The sequence below is a fragment of the Erpetoichthys calabaricus genome, chromosome 15 (assembly GCF_900747795.2).
Source record: "Erpetoichthys calabaricus chromosome 15, fErpCal1.3, whole genome shotgun sequence".
In the NCBI taxonomy this organism is placed as follows: Eukaryota; Metazoa; Chordata; class Cladistia; order Polypteriformes; family Polypteridae; genus Erpetoichthys; species Erpetoichthys calabaricus.
The window spans coordinates 79,194,987-79,216,009 of record NC_041408.2 but is presented as its reverse complement, the minus strand read 5'-3'; the positions used below and the strand labels follow the sequence as shown (position 1 = coordinate 79,216,009).

Genomic DNA, 21,023 nt, shown 5'->3' with positions numbered 1-21,023 from the left:
ACTTTATATTTCACATAGGCTGAAAGCTGCAGTAATTTTATGCAGAACGTTTCTGCTTTCGCAGGCTTAAGAGAAAGTTCATGTATCAATAAGGCGTTAGACAATGCAGAGAGAGTTGTACTAAGAATGATATTTACCAATATTGAACCTCTTCAGTAGATTGTAAATAATAATTGATGAATTAGATTAATTATGTCATATGATCTTATTTTAGTGGAAGGCTATATTAAAAGCAAATGCAGTTATTACCCCAGAATTCTAACCTACATCTTTTAACCTACTGATGAAATAATTTAATTTTTAAAGGTAATAGAAATTGTGTCAAATTGAAACGTTGGTCAAAATAATAAACATAACACACTGTCACAATTTTAATAACCACAAAAACAGAATTTAACAAATGAAGTAAACAATTTCAAGCCAATTTGCTTATTTAATAACAAACCTGTCCCAACTAATATCCCATAGTGTTGCATTTTCAAAGCTATCAAAGTCTCAACTATAGAAACATGACTTAAAAGTCTTGTCACAGATTCTTAAGAAACCCTGTGTAAGGATTACTAAAGACACTAACATTTTCTGCATTGTGCACAAATAGGGATTTACCATCTACCATTAACATCAATTCCATAGTTTTAAAAATGATTAGAGGTATTTTTCCTGTTCTGGTATTTTAAATCTGCTTACATTTCTACAAGCCCACCCTGTACAAAAATATTAAGAAGATAACAGATTGTGGGTAGTAAAATAACTCAAGTTTTGCTTTACAAGGAAAACAATAGTAAAATTTTTAAACAAAATTTTAAGTCTAGCCTGGCTCTATGCTCCCTCTTCTCATTTTGGAGCCTCTTGAAACCAGACATCTTCGATACTCATGACCGGGATGAGCTTTACAAATGAGGACACCACATGAAGCAAGGGGAAGGTGCAAAAGAGTTCAGTGCTTTTATTAAAAAACAATCCACAAAAAGCTGTTCAAAAGTGCAGTGCTCTAAATCAATAGTTCAATAAATAAATAATCCATAAAAACAAAGGTGAGGTGGAGGTTAAAACCAGAATAAATATGTCCATTAAAATGAGGTTTAAACCAACAGGCTGGAAACTATTCTTTTTAAAATCTCTGTGCCTTTATCTTTTAATTGGTAGCGCCTCTGCTTCTCCTGTGTGGGCCTTGCAGCACAGGAGTCGCCCTAACAACAGACACAGTTGACTTTCCTCAGGTTCGGGTTCCTGCCGTCCCTTGGCTACGGAAAAGGCTCCCTTTCCGGACCTCGGCTTGGGCCCCCAACAGCCAGGGCGGCTCTCCTCCTGAACCTCTTTGACACCCGCTGCCTTCCTGGTCTTCTGTGGCAAGCTATCTAGACTCCCAGTCCCTTCCACTCATCATTGGAGCTCAGCCAGAGTGACCTATTCTTACCTCAACCAACACCAATCCATTCCGCCCAGAGTATCGGCCTCGCACTCATCTTTGGGGCTCACTTCCCAAGTGCCTGCTTTCTCACCCTTGAGCCTGCTCTCCTCAGCTTGCTCACTCCCGCACCTCCGTTCATTCTCTCGTTTTTCTTTCTCATCTTCCTCCTCGCACTCTCGCTTCCCTTTTAAAATGGGGACGTAGCACAGCTGTGATAATTAGCAGCTCCTGGCTAATTAGGGTCACGGATGATCCTACACCTGTTAACTTAGTGTAGGGCTGTCTGCTCCCACATCGTGCCTGGGGACTGCTTTTGCCACACTACCACACCACTTCCTACCAAGATGCGAGTGCAGTAACTTTTTATTTAAAAAGGTACCGATCAGCTGTGGACCTCACTTTACCACATAGCCTTGGTCTTAATAAGAAATCTTTATTGGTACAGTAAAAATAAATATACCCAGCACCTCTTTCATTAGCTCTTAGAGATGTAAGACAGATTTGGAATAAGCAGGTTCATAAACCTTACAGATTGAGCATTCACTTCCTTTATGTCAGTACAAATCTTTCTATTAATTTTCTTTGTAGGATGTTTGGACAAGACTAACATTAATTAGTATGTTTTTTTTTTGTGGGGGGTTGAAACAACAGCCCATGGAACTCTATTATGTGGTCAAACAGCCATGTTTAAAGTGTATTAAATGATCTGTCCGACCACATTTTGGTTGTTTATTAGCTAAAATGATGTTCTCAATTATACAAAGAAGAGGTTGTATTTTACATATATCACTTTCTTTGCTTTTAACAATACTGCATTTGTTCTTCACCAAAATGTGATGAGAAAATTATGTAGCAAAAACTATTACTTCCAGCTGATTAAAATCACAGATAACAATCAACAGAGTGCAATTTTTTTTATTTATCAATTAAACGTGTTTGAGGAATTTCTTAAAATATTTTTTCTGTCATTATTAATCTAATATAATATGTGAAGGAGTTTTTCATAAAGTATCAGTTAATACTGCTTGACAGTTGACTAATTACTGAATATCTCATCTTTTACTGTACATACAGTACACTGTAGGGTTGTAAGAATCTTTTTATTATGGCTGTTTACTCATATACTTACAATCTTTGGATCCGGGTAACAATTGTGTTAAAAGCTGCCTGTACATCCGCTGCAGAACACGTAGAAACAATAGGCTGATTCTGTTCTTGAAGAATCTCAGAAAGATACTGTAATATAGAAGGAAAATGACCTTGAATAGTGTTTTTGACTATATTGGAATTTCACCTAATAGATATACAAGAAAAAATGCTGAAAGAACATACAATTACAAAGCAAAACAACTTTGTGACATAAATTTAGAATTGAAGTTGATCGCACTATCAGACTTTGCTACAAAATGTCATTGATTAATTATGATTGTTTCTTTTTTTAACATAAAAACTAAATACTGTAAAAGTAAAAGGTCATTCTGGTGTGGCTGAAGACATAAACGTAACGCTTGATAAGAGGAACTGTAAACTAGTGGATAACCATCTACAAAGCCCGAAAAAGGACTAAGAACTTGGACACTGCTCAAAAAAGATGCCATATTTGAAAACTGGAAAAGAACCAGACTGTGACTTGGTTTAATTCCTCCCTGTAATATATATGTATACTGTGTGTGCACACAAACACACACACACACACACACACACACAGATATTTTATTATTGAAAATTGCTTTAACAGTGCTTAGTGTATGGACCTTTTATAGTGCAGTGAAGTCATCAGCTGTACAGACAACTGTGATGATTGGAAAATGGCTCTCTATACCAGTGTTAGTGGATGCGGGGTGTGCATATTCTGGGTTTGCCTGTGCTGTTAATGTAAACTAAAAGGCAATATAGCATATGTAATGCAGTTCACTATGTTTGGTCACTTTTTAAATCACTCTAACAGATGTTATTTAAAAAAAGGGGATAAATGAAAAGTAATATTAATTTAATCTGAGCAGAAATAATTTAGGAAACAACCAGCAACGAACCTCATAATGAAGATCTGTGAAAATGCTAGCTTGTGTAATTTAAAGAAGCATTTCCATGCATTCTTTTGGCTCTTATTTTTTATACATTATTCATGCATTTACTGTGTATAAGGGTAGGCTGTTAAGTAAGCAATATGCTCCAACAGCAATGGGGTTACAGTGTGAAACTTGGCCAATGTAATGTCAACAATTCATATATTTGACAATTAATCTTTATAACATTCTGAAACACAAATATGTGACAAGAGCCTTCATTTAAATGTGCATATTGCCATCGAATCTGTTTCCATATTATAAAAATTAGCACTGTTGCATAGACAATTTATGGTTTATTTCTGAAAGGCATTCATTTATATGGTCCCTTTCTGCCACAGAAATCACTCCAGTTCATGTATAGCACTCACCCTATAGCAGTGCTTCGAGACACTAGTCACAAATCACATATGCTCTTCTCTATCCACTATAGTTTGCATACTGCTTCAGTAGATCGACAGAGGATGCCTTCATCTTGATCTTTCATACAGTACTGGCCCATTTAAACAATAAGAGGGGGAATTATGTACAAATACTATTTTCGGATTATAACTCTGCATTTAACTCAATAATCCTCCCTAAACTCATCACCAAGCTTAAGGTCCTGCGTCTGAGCAATACAATGTGCAGCTGGATTTTTTTTTTAAACTTCCTAACACGTAGACCCAGTGTGGTTGGAGTGGGTCACCACACCTCATTCTCTCTCCCTCTCAACACAGGCGCTCCACAGGGCTGTGTTCCGATTCCACTGCAGTATTCCTTCTACAGATATGAGTGCATAGCTGCACATGACTCTAACATCACAGAAAACTTTGCTGATAACACAGCTGTGGTGGGCCTGATATCTAACAACAATCAGCAGGCTTACCTTGCTGAAGTAAAGACTCTGTCCCACTGGTGTCAGTACAATAGCCTACTCCTGGAATGTCAGCAAGACAAAGACATTCCAGATTTTGGCAGAAAATGGACACCTGCTCAGTTTTAACAGCACCCACGTGAACAGGATGAACTGTTACAAATACCTTGGTGACCACATCACAGAGGACCTAAACTGGTCCAAACACACCAACACATATGCATAACAATGTCTTTACCACCTCAGATGACCCAGGGATTTCACGCTGCCCTTCTACACATTTACCACTCAATGTATTTTGACAGAAAGTAGTACTGCCTGGTTTTGGTACAACACGCAGCAGACTGCAAAGCTCTACGAGAGTGATACAGTCAGCCGAATGCCTCACTGAGTGTGTAGTCCCTAACTTCAAGGACATCTACACCAGGAGATGTCATACTAGACAGAAGAAAACTATCAATGGTTTGCATCTTAAATAAAGAAAGTGACTACAACTACATGATGCTCTATTGTTAAATAATTTAATGTGAGAAAGTTATTAAATTATTTATTTAGTTATTACTATCACATATTTAAAATGTTATTACCGGTAATTATATTTTACATTTATAAGGTCATTAACTACTGTTGTTATGCTTTTATTTTTCTTCTTAAAGGCCCAGTCATTGGAGTTATGCAACTCAGCATTTCACTTATATTGTATTATATATATAATAATTTGTATGTGACAAATAAAATTTGATTTGATTTTAGTGAAACTCCACCAGATGGCATCATTGAGTAAAGAAAGCAAGCAGTAAAAACATTAAAAACATCAACACAAATGCAGAAAGCATAACTCTTTAACGGTTCTATTTAAGCAAATCGTCTTCTTGGAAATTGAGGACTGATTAATTGATACAGTAAATTATTATTTTTACGCAAACGGCCATTATTTAAATACTGCGAGGTTAATGATTAATCAGCCACTAGCAAGGTACCAACAGCATACAAAATATGCATTTCAGTAATACAACTTTTATTCATAAAAGCTAAAATCCCATTAATGTGATAAAATCTGTTGTAATTATGTACAATAACTAATAATATTTTAAACAATAAATAGTATGTTTACTTAACTAATTGTGCTAAAAAGGCTAAAAAACAGTGCTGTTTAACTGCATCAACAGTGGAGAATGGGTTCTTTGTAAAGATCTTCAAAACGGCTCTACGTCAATTTTTTAATAACATACTTACAAGATATTTTTCATGTTAAAATACACGAGAATAAATATGCATTTAAGTACTAAAAAAGGAAAAGTTCACATAGTGCATATGGTATTTAATTTGAAGCAATATGCCTGAAATGATTCTGCCAGGACGTGTGCTCTGTAAGGTACACCACACAAAAGACAGATGTGTATCTGCTAGGTTAAGATGTATTTCAAAGTTCTCCTTCTATCTTCCACCTACTGACAATAGTTTTGGTCAGCATCCCCTTCATTGTTGATGGCAACAGCCTAGATGCTTTCCTGCCTACCCAACCTGTGCCATATGCTGTAAAGGTTTTCCAAAACCTCTTTGAAGCGACTTTAAAGATATTCTCAGTGGTCTCTCCAAAACACCTCACAAAGTGAGCCCTTCATTTCACTCTCTGGTGCAGGTGTCACTTTCTTAGCCCATAGTACCTTTCAGTTAAATCTGGATAGCTTTTCATTTAACACTACATCTTCTTTTAACTAAAACGTCTCTAGCTGCCGGTGTCCAGAAGTGAGTCTTATGTTTTCCACCTTAACTGATGATGGCGTTTTAGTTTTAATTCTCATGTCTTTGGGGTTTGTTTTAATTTGTGACACCAAGTGCCAAGGCATTGTCATTATCTTCCCTTTTTCTCAAAATAAGGCCACCACCATTTGTTTAAACACCTTACTCTACTGCACATATATTCTTCCCAGAAGAATGGAAATGGCCATATGCTGGAAATGTGGAATGTTGCCAGAAAACTATCAGCTCAGGACCTAAAGTGTAACTCCTTGCCACATATGTTGCTTCCTCCAACAAAGTTATTTTTGTCAAATCTGCAAGCTTCTTCCATTTCTTCAGTAAAACTGCACATCCACATAAATAATGCTAATATAAATCCTTTCCTGTTTTGTTCACGGTCCTCCCTGTCTATCTCACTCATATATACACATACTTCTCATACATCTTATACACCATATGCCCCCCCCCCCACGTGTTACACTAAACTTGTTATAACTCATAATGGGCATGGCACCAAAGACATCTTCAATGCATCTTCAATGCAGGTTTCACCCGTGCCACCATCATCACTGACTGCACACCTAAATGTTTATTTACTATGTGAATTTTTTTCTAATATTCCCTTTATGATAAACTCATTTTGTACCCTTGGTTTACTTGGTGAAAGCAGGAAATTTAACTCTTTTGCTAATTGTAATCCTAAATATTTTTAACATTGAAAATTTGGTGGTGAGTAAGGTCTTATTTGTTTCATAAACAGACAGGTGGTGTCAGAAATTTCATACAGATACACAAATTAGTTGCTCCGATATCATTAAAGGATTCATACAATAAATAAGTCTGAGGCACATAATAAACTAATAACAGCATAGGATTTATTTTCAAATTCACATCACAACATTTTAAAAAGGCAAAGGAGAAAAAATAAAAATATTTTGCAAAGAGTTTGTTCACTGAGCAGAATGATCTTTTCAGGAACACTTTATAACCCAAACTCAAAGACTACAATTACAAATATATGAAACACTGAGGAGTGTTATTCTGCATCACCTGAGATAGACAGACAGAAAACTTAATTTATACTAAGGAGGAAATATGGCAAGTTATGGTGAAAATTTCCTTTACATTCATTTCACATAGGCAGTGGCAGAGATGGACACTGCCATACTTTAAACAATAGGAACTGCAAGATTTGTTACAAATTGTATTTATTTTAGTGGAGATGCAGAACACTGTTGCAAGTTTTTAGTTAAAATGCAAGTATAAGTTTACAAATTACTAAATATAGAATTAGTACACATAAAGACACAGATTTGTTTAAGTAGTTTGAAACTGTTTAACATACATGGAAACTAACAACACTGGTCCATTAATTCATTGTTGAACGATGGCTATTTGACACATGCAAATGTCTTATCTAAACACTGGGTAATTCAGCACTACTTTTGGCTCTGCAACTTATAAATGCTGATCCACATAATTCAAATATAATTTAAAAATCAAATTCAAAAGGAAACGCACCTGACCCTGCCAGTCTGTAGTATTGATAAGTATTATGCTTTCAGGCAAGTGTTCATCAGAGATCAAAATCTGGTTTAGCTGGTCATATACTGATTTTCTTGGAACCTAGAGAAACATTAACACAATGAAAATTATGGCAAAATAACTTATATGGAACTGTTTTTATATTTTTCCTGCTAATTCACTGTAATCTTATGATGTATTAAATATGTACAATTATGCTTGACTTAATTTGTGTTACATATATTGCTTAGTAATATAAACAACATTATGGAAAATAAAATATTAAGTACCTTGGATCAGGGCATGTATATCTAAGGGTTACCAAAATATAGCTAAAGAACAGATCAAAATCAGTTCACACTGGGGATGGTGTATTTTTGATAATGTGCAGTGGCTGACATATGTCAAACATGGTGTTTACTTTGATAACCAAAAAGCTCAATTTTGGTCTCATCAAATAACAGAACTTTTTTCCAGGTGACTTGAGTGTTTCCCCATGTGCCTTCTGGCAAACTGTACTGAGATGTCACATGTTTTGTTCAAACAGTGGCTTTCTGTTCGTCCCTCTCTCATTAAAGCGCCAAATGGTTAAATGCAGTCTCTCCAATCTATTCCACTGTAGCTTGAAAATCCTTCAGAGATCTCATAGGTCTCTTGATGGCCTTCCTCACTGGTCTCCTTCATGCATTATCACCCAGTTTTTGTGGACTGCCCTAGTCAGATTTACAGCTGTGCCATACATTTTCTATTTCATAACAATTGATTTAACTGGATATTCCGTGACTTGAACATTTTCTTGTCTCCATCCCCTGACTTGTGCTGTTCAATCACCTTTTCATGGAATTGCTTGGAATGTTCTTTTGCCATTATTGTGCAGTTGGAGCACAATACTAACTCTCCACAAGTTGGACCTTCCAGATACCTATAGGTGTATTCAGACTACAAACAATTGAAAGCAAATGACTATAGAAATGTAGGCTCCACTGAACTAATTATGTGACTTCTAAAAGCATTTGGCTGCACCAATGATGATTAAGGCATGTCATATTAAAGGAACAGAATACTTATACAATCATGTTTGTGCTTTTTATCTGTAATTAATTTAGACCACTTTGCAGAACTCTGTTTTCACTTTGATATTAAATAGTCAATTTCTGTTGACCATGGCCAAAAAGACAAATTAAAACCTTTGTATTTCAATGTTGTATAATAACAAACATGTGGAAACTTCCATGGGGTGAATATTTTTTATAAGCACTAAATAAATAAATAAATATATATATATATATATATATATATATATATATATATATATATAGTATATATTGCATAACATTTTTTTATGTTTGATGCATTTCCTTTTTCATTTTATATTTTTACTTACTGTATAGTGTACTGGGCTCATAAGAGAAATGTGTCCTATAAGACAGATTTCAGCATTGAAATTGAAAATATTTTAATCATGAGTGTGGCATGTTAACAGCTTGCTCTTAAAGATCACTGCAACTAAGGGTGGTAACTTTACACATTAGACATTTCAGAATAGCCATTACTGGTTCAAATGGATTCTGAGAATGTAAAACCAGACAGAACAACTATTGCACAAGTTGTTTTTATTATTTGGGTCTGAAAACAAGTTTATGCCATTCCACCAAAGCATTGCTATAGAAGTAGCCCCATAATATTCAATGAATAAAGCTATAGAGAGAACCTTATCAAATAGTAATTTGAGGTATGAGTGAGGGCAATTTCATGCTGCTTTCATGTTTTAGATTTGCATCAGAAATTTAAATATTCCTATTTTAATATTCTGTAACAGAGACAGATTGTTGGCTGTTTAGAGACCTTGATTATGTCAAGTGCTTCATCAAAGAACCACCAATAGCATTCTTATGTTATTCCATGACAGGAAATCTTTTCTTGCTGTCAAACAAAAATAAAAAACATTCTGCATTATTGTCTACTAGTGTAGGAAACATTTTATTATTTTTATTCACATTATTTCCTTCCCCATTTTGCATAGCTCTCAAGGAAAAGGAGAAAGGAAAAGAAGCAGCAGCATGTTAATGTTTTGCCTACAGGTCTGGCCCTCACCAGAAGGAAAGAAACACATTTCTGCTTATTTCAAGAAGTGAAAAGGTTCATTTTCATTTTTAGCATTTACCACTCCTGCAAGTAAGAAGAACCACAAAACAAGAACTCAGTTACATCAAAATCTTTGGACTACAAGATGAAAGTGAGCGACTCAGCATAAACGTAATTCTGACAACAGAAATGGTGAAAAAGTAGTGAATATCATTTACAATTTACTGCAGTTAACAGAAAATCCTAACACTAATTTATTTTTTTCAGAGGGAATACTTTATATTTTGCTTCAGTTCTTTTTTAAGGCAGAATTTACATTCTTTAAAAATGTAATTTAGTTATAATATAAAGCACATGAATAGAAATTGTTCCAAAAACTTTAATTAAAATTAATTTTCTTTGTCTGCTGCTACTGATCTGCTTACCTGTGCACTAAGCCTGGAATCCGGTGAACTTTCACTGTCAATGCTGTTTGTTCGGTCACTTTGTGCTTTTGAGTTCTGTCGGTCTTTCATTGAAGTGCTTCGAGGGCGCCTATGCTGCTTACATTCTGTTTTGCTGAAAATGAAAAGCAGCCTTGATTTTATATTTTTTTAGCATGCCTCTCAAAATGTCAAGATATCTTACTAATGTGAAGAATTCAAAAGACCAAAAATAAATCAAGTTTAATTTTTGCCTACTTTTAAAAATGCATTTGTGGAGATATTAAAATATCACAATCAAATGTAATATATTGCATAAATTTTACACATCTATATTTAATGAGATTTAGAAATAAAAAATGCCTTGCGTAGAGCTTTTCTGAAAATAAAGGTTTAAAGAAACATAACATGGAAGACGCCATGGCCTATGGCACATGACAGATTCATCCATAAAAATGCATTAACAAACATAAATAACTTTCTACAACATACCTAGGTGACATAATAGTTTGGGATTCTGCTTTGCTGAGTTTTCCGCCAGAAGAAGCCAATTTATCTGTGTTTATATCCCATGTACTAGAATCTCCTACACCTTGCTCCTCATCCTCTGCCTCCTTAGATTTTGAAATATGCAAACAAATATAATCATTGTTTCATACTGAATATGGATCATACTTATAAAATAAATCTGCACAATCAAAACAAAAAACTAAAAATATAAAGAATAATGGAAATCACAGTTACAAATCATTTTTCATTAGTATAACACTAAAACAGAAAATGTGGCCTCAAACTGCTTTAAAAGGACAACAATTACCACTGTGGTAAGTTGTGGCTACAGTCAGGAAAGCTCACTAATGCCTTTCTTAGACATGTGAAGTAAGCCCAAATGTCTCCATCTATGCTCTCTAAAGGCCTTTGTTGGCTAGTTCCTAATTTTGAAAAATGGCACAGTGCTAATGTAAGGTATGGAGTTTACTTGTTTCATTGCTGAATTTACATGTGTTGTTACTCTTATGTCCTACTTATTAAGAATACTAAAAGGACATTTAAGTGTCATCTTTGCACTTTCCAAATGGTGCATACTTGCATGGGTTTAGACAGTAATGTAAAAGTAACTAGTAATGTGATTACATTTTCCAGGAAGTAATAAGTAAGGCAATCCTATTATAATTTGACAGAAGTAAGTAATAATTCGTAACAGATTACTTTACTTGAGTAACTACCTCAATTCTGCTGGCACTCAGTTTCTCTCCGTTCAGAATATATATGACAGATGGTGCTTTAGAAAGGCAAACTGTATTATTACATTTACTTATTTTGCTGACACCTTTATCCAAGGCGACTTACATCATTTATGGTACAATTGGTTACATTTCTTTTGGTTTTCCAATTGAAGCACAGGCAGGTTGTGGTGACTTACTCATGACCACATAGTGTCAGTAGCAGGATTTGAACCCACAACCTCAAAAAGTCCAAAGCCTTAACCACTATATCACACTGCCTAACCTATATCTTATTGAAGATATAAACCATCCTGCACAGTCATTTTTTACTCCAGTAAATCTGACCATGAATCTGAGGAATCTGAATGAAAATATGCTAAATGTAACACAGAATAATAGAAATTAGTATGTGATGCTGTAGTGTTTAAACTGCATGTAGTGTAGTGTAGAGGAACAAAATGATCAATTTTATTTAATATTATTTTTGATCCAATTTGAATTTAATCTGAATTATATTTTAACAGCTGAAGTCACTGAATTCATTGTTCTAAATAATAAAACAACATGTAGAACAGGATCCATTAACATTGAAAGATATATTAAAACTGGACTCACAAATGCAGTGGATTCAGAGATAACCTCATCTACATATTTTGTTGCAGAAGATTTACTCTTTTCAGTGGTGGGGAATTCAACACTCTGTAAAAGAAAACATTGCAATGAACTTTTATCCCTTGTCCTTTACATTTCCGTACTTTCTAAAAATTGCATAACTAAAGTGATTCCTTCACAAACAGGGCACTAAAAAGCTAGTTGGTTCATTTGTATCAAGCAAAATCAACAAAAGTAATGCTCTGTTCTCTTTGCTTACTACTATACGGTGAATACAAAGCACCTCTGCAAGGATCATAGCAAAACTAAGAAGTATGGATGTTTAAATTACTACACTGGTTTCCATTTACCATAAAAATTCCAATTTTAAAATCCACTTCTGACAAATAAAGTATATGATAGATTCAGGGCTGTGGAGTCAGAGTCAGAGATAATTTTGGGTACCTGGAGTCGGCAAAAATGTACCGACTCTGACTCCTAATAAATTTAAATTGTAATGAAAAAAAAAATACAGTGAGTTCAAATGTCCCATTTCACAAACAACAGTCATAATTAAGTACTTCTCTGATGTAAGAATAAAGCCCAGTGCATAGTTGTGTTACTACTAGTGTGAAGTTCAGCTGAGCTATTATACAGTAACCTGACATTCACATATTGTAATCTGGATTATGGTACATTACAAAAAATGTTTTCATTTTATTTCAGATATAATGTGTTTAACAAGTTAATCTGAAGTAAACAAGTGTAATGATGGAGGTGGAGGTGTGTGCTATTGCCTGATATGTGTTCAGGGGTTCTGGTCTTTTGTTTAAACTGGCCGATACGGTAGAGAGTCAGCTTTCTAGCCAGTAGTTCTGTGGTTAAATGACGTGTATGTTGCCTTCCTTCAATCAGCATGGAAAATACATTAGCATATTAAATACAGAAGAGTCGGAGTCGGGAAGTTGGAGTCAGAAGTACCGGAAACTAAGGAGTCGGAGTCGAAGGGTTTATCTACCGACTCCACAGCCTTGGATTGATTATTCCATCCTTAATTTTTACCACTTATTAGTGCCTATACTCAACAATGCAATTTCAAGATGCAGGCCTCCTTAAATGTATAAGGATAAGGATAAGTAAAAGGACTCTATGAGGCAGAGGAGAAGCACCATTGATTTCACCATTTCAAATCATATGTTAGGATTAAAAATGGCTCATATTGCATTTTAATAATTGATTGACTTGATGAATGAAATGTGCTGTCATTAAAGATGGTTTAATTGTTACAGTTTCATAATACTGTGTTGGAATTTATGCTGTTTGTCTGTATTGTGGTGCACTGAAGATTGGGTGAGGGGTTCCACTTGGACTTTTTCGAATTGCTGACCAGAATATTTGTAAAGGTACATGTTAAGTTAAGAATTTTGCAGTTTGTCTTTTAGTCTGAAAATAAAATTTATATAGTTTTTACATATCTGCTCTAGAAATACACTATATAATCCCCTTAACTACTATTCTTATACTGAGGTGATATAAACTGAAACTATTACTATCTATCTATTTACTTACCTATTATTTATTTATTTTTTAATGTAGTACTAGGGTGTTGTACCGTGTTAGCCATTATGAATGTAGAGAAAAGCCAAGCAAAATGACACCTTTTATTGGCTAACTAGAAAGATTACAATATGCAAGCTTTCGAGGCAACTCAGGCCCCTTCTTCAGGCAAGATGTAATACAGAAACTGAAGTTTCCTATGTTTATATACACACTCTAGGACAAGAAACAACATAGGTAAATCTTTAAATGAGAGATTTTGTATGTAAAAAATTAATAGATTCATTCAGGCTAGGGTTAATTTAGCAAGAGAGAAAAGAACAATGTATTGTCAAGATCTCTGGATAAGATAACTGTCCAACAAGGTCTTTTGAAGTTTGTAATGAGTTTTTCAAAACAATGTGGGTCTGTAGACAGGTTGTCTGTCATTCTGAGAGATGTAAACAATCCTCATATCTGGCCATAAAACTCTTGTCTTTATTCAATCCATGTTGTAAAGTATTAAATTTTAGCATGAGTTTAACTTCCCATTCTTTTCTCTCTTGCTGTGTTTTGAAATTGCCCATAAGCACTGTGACCTTAAAGTCCTTCTCACAGTGTCCATGGCTGTTGAAGTGGGCCGCCACAGGAACATCTGTGTTGCCATGTTTAATGTGGAACCTGTGTAAGTTCATTCTCTGGCGGAGTGTTTGTCCAGTTTCTCCCACATAGAGTGCAGTGTCAGGACATTTTCCTGCAGAAAATTAGGTAGACTACATTAGATGATCTGCAGGAAAATGATCCCTTGATGTGATGTTCGAGTCGGCAGTGTGGTATAACTATACGGTCTGTATCATAGATGTGGGCACATGTTTTGCATCTTTTCTGTAGGCATGGAGATGTGCCATTTTCTGTTGGTTCACTTAGGGAGCCTCGGACAATTAATTGTTGAAGGTTTGGTGGTTGTCTGTATGCCAGGAGGGGAGGTTCAGGAAATACATTTTTCAGTGTTTGGTCATTGTTTAGTATTGGCTGAAGTTCTTTTATAATTTTTCGAAGTGTTTCAAGATGTGGGTTGTGCGCACATGGACTGGCATCCCAGCCAGGGTTGTACAAGAATCCTTACCCGGCCCAAGAGGCCATTAAAAGGGAAGTATTTGGATAGATGAACACTATTAAATATCCTCTCCCCCATATGCTAGGAGGCAGCACCCTTGGATTAGGATCCCCATGCAGATGCCGGCAGGGCAAGCTGAAAGCTGTAGTCCTGTGACACAGCCCTGTTGGGTTTCAGTGTGGGTTGCTAGGGGGATTGAAGGGGATTATCCCTACTTTGTGGGGTATCTGAGTGACCCGGAAGTACTTCCATCAGGCTGTGCCCTTGCACTGTAAGTATTCCCAGCTCCAAGATAAAAGGAATTGAGCTGGAGTTGGGTGGAAGTGGACAAAGCTCACCTGGAGGAGTGAAAGTAGAAGGACAAAAGGAAGGAAACAAAGCCACATGACTTGATTTGGCTATAAGAATATGTTACGCATATAATCTTTGAAATTGCCTTGAAGGAAGGAATCTTTTTTATTGTTACTTTAATGACACTTTTGTAAATAATGCCTGTAATACTTTATTAAAATTACAGGAAAACATTTACAAATAAGCGCAAACTTCAAGCAAAATCACTCATTGAAGATCACAATTCCAAAACAATTTTGAATGTAGAATAGCACTGGACTCTTTAAGAAAACACTGTATTAAAGGTTCTAGCCATGCTTGAGGCACTCTGAACACTGCAAAATAAAAATCTTAGAACATGCGCCTACACACACAAAAAAAAATGGAAACTGTGTACTTCTAAAACATTATTTTGCTTACATATGAAACAGTAAAGTTTTAATTGTATTAAAGCAATATTTAAAAATGCATATTTCTAATTGTATAAAAGGCCAAATACTCACAGGACTTGTGTGATCTCTACTTTGACTCTTTTGGCTGTGTAAACTTCCAATCTCTGTCTGTGAACTTGAATGTGACATTCCTTCAAAAAAAGGCCTGAAAAAAGTGATAATAATACAATATGACCATAGAATGAAAAATTTTCCCAATCATCTGTGCCAGTTTTTTAATTTTCCAAAACATATTTAAGCCATCTCAATGAAAGCTCACTGTTTGAAATAAAATCAAACTCTGAAAAATAAAAAAATTGGAATGAACTTTGATCCCTTGACCATCACAATTTAAAACCTGCTTAAGTGAAGTGGCTTTTCACAAGCAGAGCACTGAAAAGCTAGTTTGTCCATTCGAAAATAAGAAAAAAGCATCTAAATATAAAAATTCCAAATATAAAAATCTTAAACTTTGTAATATAGAGCATATATTGTACACTTCTGTGTATATAAAATAATACAGGAGTGAATTAAACCTGTAGGGACATAAAGAATTACATTTAAAGATAATAAATGCTTATGAAAGGATTACTCCAGGAAAATAAATGTGAATCACAGTAAAAATGTAGTGTGTTAAGTGATTTTGTACAGTGTGATCCCTGGATGATTAGATTACATTAAAGTGAGTATGGTACCTGTTTGATGGATCATCTCTTATTAGTCTGGAACTAAGCACGACTCCTGACCTACCTGCTCTTCAGTGGGGGAAACCGGTTAAAATGTAAAAGTATATGCAAGCCACTATAAAGGTGGAAAAACACGATTAAATAACTGAAAAGCTGAGAAAGAAAGAAAAAATATATTTCCAGGTTCAAAACTACTTATAACAGCCAGGGTTCAAATTCTAATTTTATTAAATGTCTATTTTGTTCATTTCATGTTAACATTGTTAATTATTTAGTTTCTATATGTCAATAAATCTGCAATTTTCCTTTTGTTTTGTTGATGGTCCCCCTAATCACCACTGTCAAAAGACTGTCTTCAGCCTTATAAAGGAAAACCTACAGTCCCTTTTGGTCCATTGTATACGCTTGATTGTTTTGGTGAGCTCTATTGATTATTTTGTTTTTTTCATGATTTCCTGGATTTGTGGCATTAACGCTGTTTTTTTACCCTTCCTGCAATTACTTCGTCCTGGGTATGACGTTAATCTGCACCCAGCCCTGCAGGTGGGCCCTCTAACCTACAGGGAAAAACCTGGGGGTTGTTTGCAGAATTGGCACTCCAGCCCCCATTAAAATCCTCACACTGGTTCTATTCCATCTGAACTAGTGTGGTGCTGAGGTGTCACCCGTTGCATGGCTGCACTCGGGTCCTAACCTGGGGTCCTGAGTTGGTTTGTCATGTAGTGGGTGCGGCAATGTGCTGTAGCAGCGCGTGCTCCTAACCTCCTCCTTGCTGGATTTCATATTGGGGCTGTTCTTGCTATTGGAATTTCCTATTTTGAAGGCATTACATTCTGTGTTGTTTGTGCTCATTGGAGCTTCTTATTTCAGAGCATAGATTTTTATTATAACTATTTTATTCATAAAGACTCCACGTTTGCCCTTTTTGTTACTACCTGGAGCTTCACAGTTTCCCCCCTCTAGTGAGCATTTTGATTATTTTTCTGGGACTACTGTGCTAAGGAACACTAGATTATGACAATAACATACAACAAATATTCTACTAATAGATAATCTTCAGAAAAGCAAAGACTCTAGGCTTGCAAGATTGCATAGCATGGTTTAACGGTTCACTACCTTTTAAAATAAACAAGTTTATTATTACATGAATCAGTACACAATGTAGTGCTTTCAAGAAAAAGGTATATTACATTTAGAAATACATCAATCAGTCAGTAATTCTTCTAAAAGCATAAAAGGGTTAAATTGCAAATCTGTGAAAACTACATTCACTTTTTTAAAGTGAACAAAATTATCACATCAAAAATGTATACTGAGATCTACAAAAAAGGGTAAGGAAATAGAATAAAGTGAAAACAGAGCTAACAAACACATAAGGCAATGTTTAGGAATTCTCCAGATTTGAATTCCACCAAAGCTTTCTTTTTAAATATTAAATTACTAACAAACTAAGGAATTTCCTATACATATACACAATAAACTACAATTTAAATATTCAAAATGGAATAACTTTTTGAAAGGTTTGCGCTTATTAAAGAAGAATATAATATTTAAGTACTCAGTAACAAAAAATACATTTCTTTCTTTTTATCTCTTACTTGAGTTTGGGTTTTGGCGTGCTTACAACACTTTCATTGTCTTCCATTTCTGGACCACTGTCGCTGGGATTATAAACTTCTAGACTGTCATACAGCAAGTCCAAGTCCTCTTCAACCTCACGGGTCTGATCAACTGGGTCAGAATCTAGAACCTGTACCAAAATTACATCTCTTAAGTTCAGGACTACAAAGCAGCAGCACTACAGAAGGTGGCATAAATATTATATTATATATAGAATTTTCTCCAACCACTTGAACTGAAAACAACATGAGTATTTCTTGCAAATATTATCAAATGTTGCTTTGAAACTATGAAGTTGTATTTATTGTCTATTATTAGTACCATACTACTGTCATAAGTAAGTGGAAGGTTTGCAAATAAAAAATGTCACTGTAATATGTACATAAATCACATTTAAAGTGGAAATTAGCACAAGATTCACCATATAGACCCTAGCTTTTACGGTTTGGAAAGGGCGCTGTAAGCAGCTTTGAAAGATGAAACTAGAAACAATCGTGGTGTTTTTATTAGAATACTAGATAATCTGTCAACTAAAAAACTTGTGTAAAATTACTTCTAAAATTATTCACAATGATTTTATTATAAATTATTATTATCAGATCAAATCAAAACATTCACTGGGCACATTCCCTTACCGTTCATTATGGTTTAAGACTTCAACACAACTTTTTCCATAAGTGACCACTGCATTCTATTATACAAACTCGAGAACTACCCTGGACTATCAATCACTGTTCTTGGCTAGCTTAGCTAATAATTACCAAATTGTATTCTGTGTATGAAGAAATTTGCTGATATTATTGGACATCATGGACTATGGAGTTTTAATACACAGCCCTGCTGGATAATATCGGGGCCGCCAGGAGTCGCTGCAGGGAGGCCCAGAGATTTATATTTTCCATATAGCCCGGAAGTATTTCCAACTCATGGAAATGGAAGAAATGATATACTTCCGGGCTGAAGAAAAAGAAGTTTTTGCCTGACCCGGAAGTGATAGAAAGTCACATGGACTGAGGGACAAACACTTCCGGGTCATGGACTATAAAAGGACCATGGGAAATCCCAGACAGTGAGCTGAGTTGGGAGGCAGGGTGGCTAAGCGTCTGGGAGTGGAGGATTGGTTATTGTTTATTGATTGGGGTATTGTTTATTAATTATATGAGAATTGTGGAGTGTAGGTGCTTTGTTCACTGTATTGTCCGAATAAATATAATTATTGGACTTTTACCTGATGTCTGGAGTCAAGTCAGAGGGTTCAAGAGGACGACAGTGCCTCAATCTGTTACAAAATATATATATATATATATATATATATATATATATATATATAATATATATATATATATATATACACACACACACACACATATATATACATATATATATATAAATAAAAAGATATTCTTAGGATTTTCCTGAATTATTAAAAAAATAAAAAATACAAAAATATATGATAATAAGCTCTTTCATGCTTTTTGCTACCTAATAACCTTAACACTCTTCTTTTTAAATCCAAGCTTTTTCATAACAAATAAAAACACTAATCTCATAGAAACATTTTTTATGATAGCAACTTTACCTGCACATCAAAGAATAAAAAAATCCATTATAAATCAAAGTTCACACAGGTCAGACATTGCATATACAGTACAGTGTATTACAAAAATTCACTTTGTATAATGATTACTTAGAATACATAAATTCATACACAATGATGTGCATATTACAAAAAAGAACAATGTAAACTGAATGACCATATTTTTAGATGTATTATACAGTATGATAGATAGATAGATAGATAGATAGATAGATAGATAGATAGATAGATAGATACATAGATACTTTATTAGGTATTCAGTTATAAATAAATCAGCATAAAGGCAACCTCAAAGGGTGTATTTAATTTGAAATACTGTACGCAAAAAGTCTCAACAAATTTTCCAGGATTTCATATCAAAAAAGATTAACGCCAGGTTGCAGAGCTGGCAGCAATCAAGCTGGAATCCTAGCAACCCAAAGCTATGAATCATAGCTGAAGCCTCATTATAAGAGACCTTTACCAGATTAGACACAGAGAATATATTCATTATTTTATTATGCCACCAAAAAAGACCCATATACTATGTAAATGATTTGAATGCTGTCGATGCTTTACTTTGAAATTATTTAAAAGCGTAATCAAGTACAAACCCTAAAATGGAATGTAACAGCAGGAAATGTGTTTGTAATATTATTTTCCAACTGTAGAAAATACTTTAGTCAAAAATAAACAACAAAGGGAATAATATACCCATACATGTTATGCATCTATCCAGTTTCTTCAGAACAAGTTAAAGATTAAATAAAATCTATTCAGGTAATAACAGGTACAAGGCAAGAAACCAGCCATTGAGGGGAGTTCAGTCCATTGAAAGACATTTAAAATAAACAGAAATCCATGTGGGCTCAATCTGGTGATGGCGGAATCCTAACAGCACATTATTGCATTGGGAGAGGTACGTGTCAGGAGCCAGCTGTGGCACCATAGTGTCACCCTGAAATATAATCCAAATCTGAAATACAAATACATGCTTTTAAACATCTAAGTCTTGAGGAAGAAGAATTATTATGGACATACTATATGACAAATTAAAAAAAAAATCAATACTGTATGTAAAATTTAACAAAAGTAATTGTTTACGCAGAGAGTGTCAAATTGATGGAAAGATTAATTTATTATCTGACTACAGATTTTCTCCTTAAGATTGGTATGTGTAACATGAATTTGAAAGGTTATATTATTGTATCAGGGCAGGAGACAAAGGTAATATGATCTAATCAATAACATTTGACATTAAATATGCTGACATTTAAGCTGTTAAATGTTATTTTTAATAACATTTAGGACAGCAGGATTCTCCTCAGGGGGAGGTTAAGCAGTGCCAAATATAGCAGTCATTTCATAATGAAAAATCTACAAATGACTAAGTACAACACTCCAGCAATATTAACAAAATAAAGTCAAAAGGTCAGAAATGAGCTGTTAGTTGCAGACAAACTCATTAACAGTAAATTTGTTTAATATATAAACAAACTTCTCCTATAACTTTCATTTATAAAATGAAGAATGATATACATATAAATGTCATTTGGGCAAAGGTACTGCAGATAACTCAACAGCGTAATCTTTAACGTTAAAAGACTTGCGCTTTTTTTAGTATAAGTATTTTATGTGCATTGGGAAGGCAGTGGCAGTTAATTCACAGCTGATACTTTTGTTGTGTTTAATTATAAAAATACGGCAAATATTTTAAAAGCTGGAAGAATCCCCGCATCTCACATTCTTTCTTATATCTTAATCAAGTAGTAGTACTTAGTAATAGTACTAGTAAAAAGTAGT

At 34.6% G+C, this 21,023-nt stretch overlaps 1 protein-coding gene across 3 annotated transcripts in view; it reads right to left on the bottom strand.

Annotated features, from left to right (window-relative positions):
• The window catches only part of LOC114665554 (phosphofurin acidic cluster sorting protein 1-like), a 177,791-nt gene that overhangs the window by 27,642 nt on the left and 129,126 nt on the right, over positions 1-21,023 (bottom strand). For all 3 annotated transcript variants that reach the window (XM_051919198.1, XM_051919197.1, XM_028820130.2), the window contains 7 exons: positions 17,623-17,774; positions 15,411-15,504; positions 11,949-12,032; positions 10,600-10,721; positions 10,111-10,243; positions 7,598-7,702; positions 2,541-2,647 (listed from right to left, as the gene is read on the bottom strand). In XM_051919198.1, the coding sequence (XP_051775158.1) occupies positions 2,541-2,647; positions 7,598-7,702; positions 10,111-10,243; positions 10,600-10,721; positions 11,949-12,032; positions 15,411-15,504; positions 17,623-17,774 (797 nt within the window). The remainder of the gene's footprint in view (positions 1-2,540; positions 2,648-7,597; positions 7,703-10,110; positions 10,244-10,599; positions 10,722-11,948; positions 12,033-15,410; positions 15,505-17,622; positions 17,775-21,023) is intronic.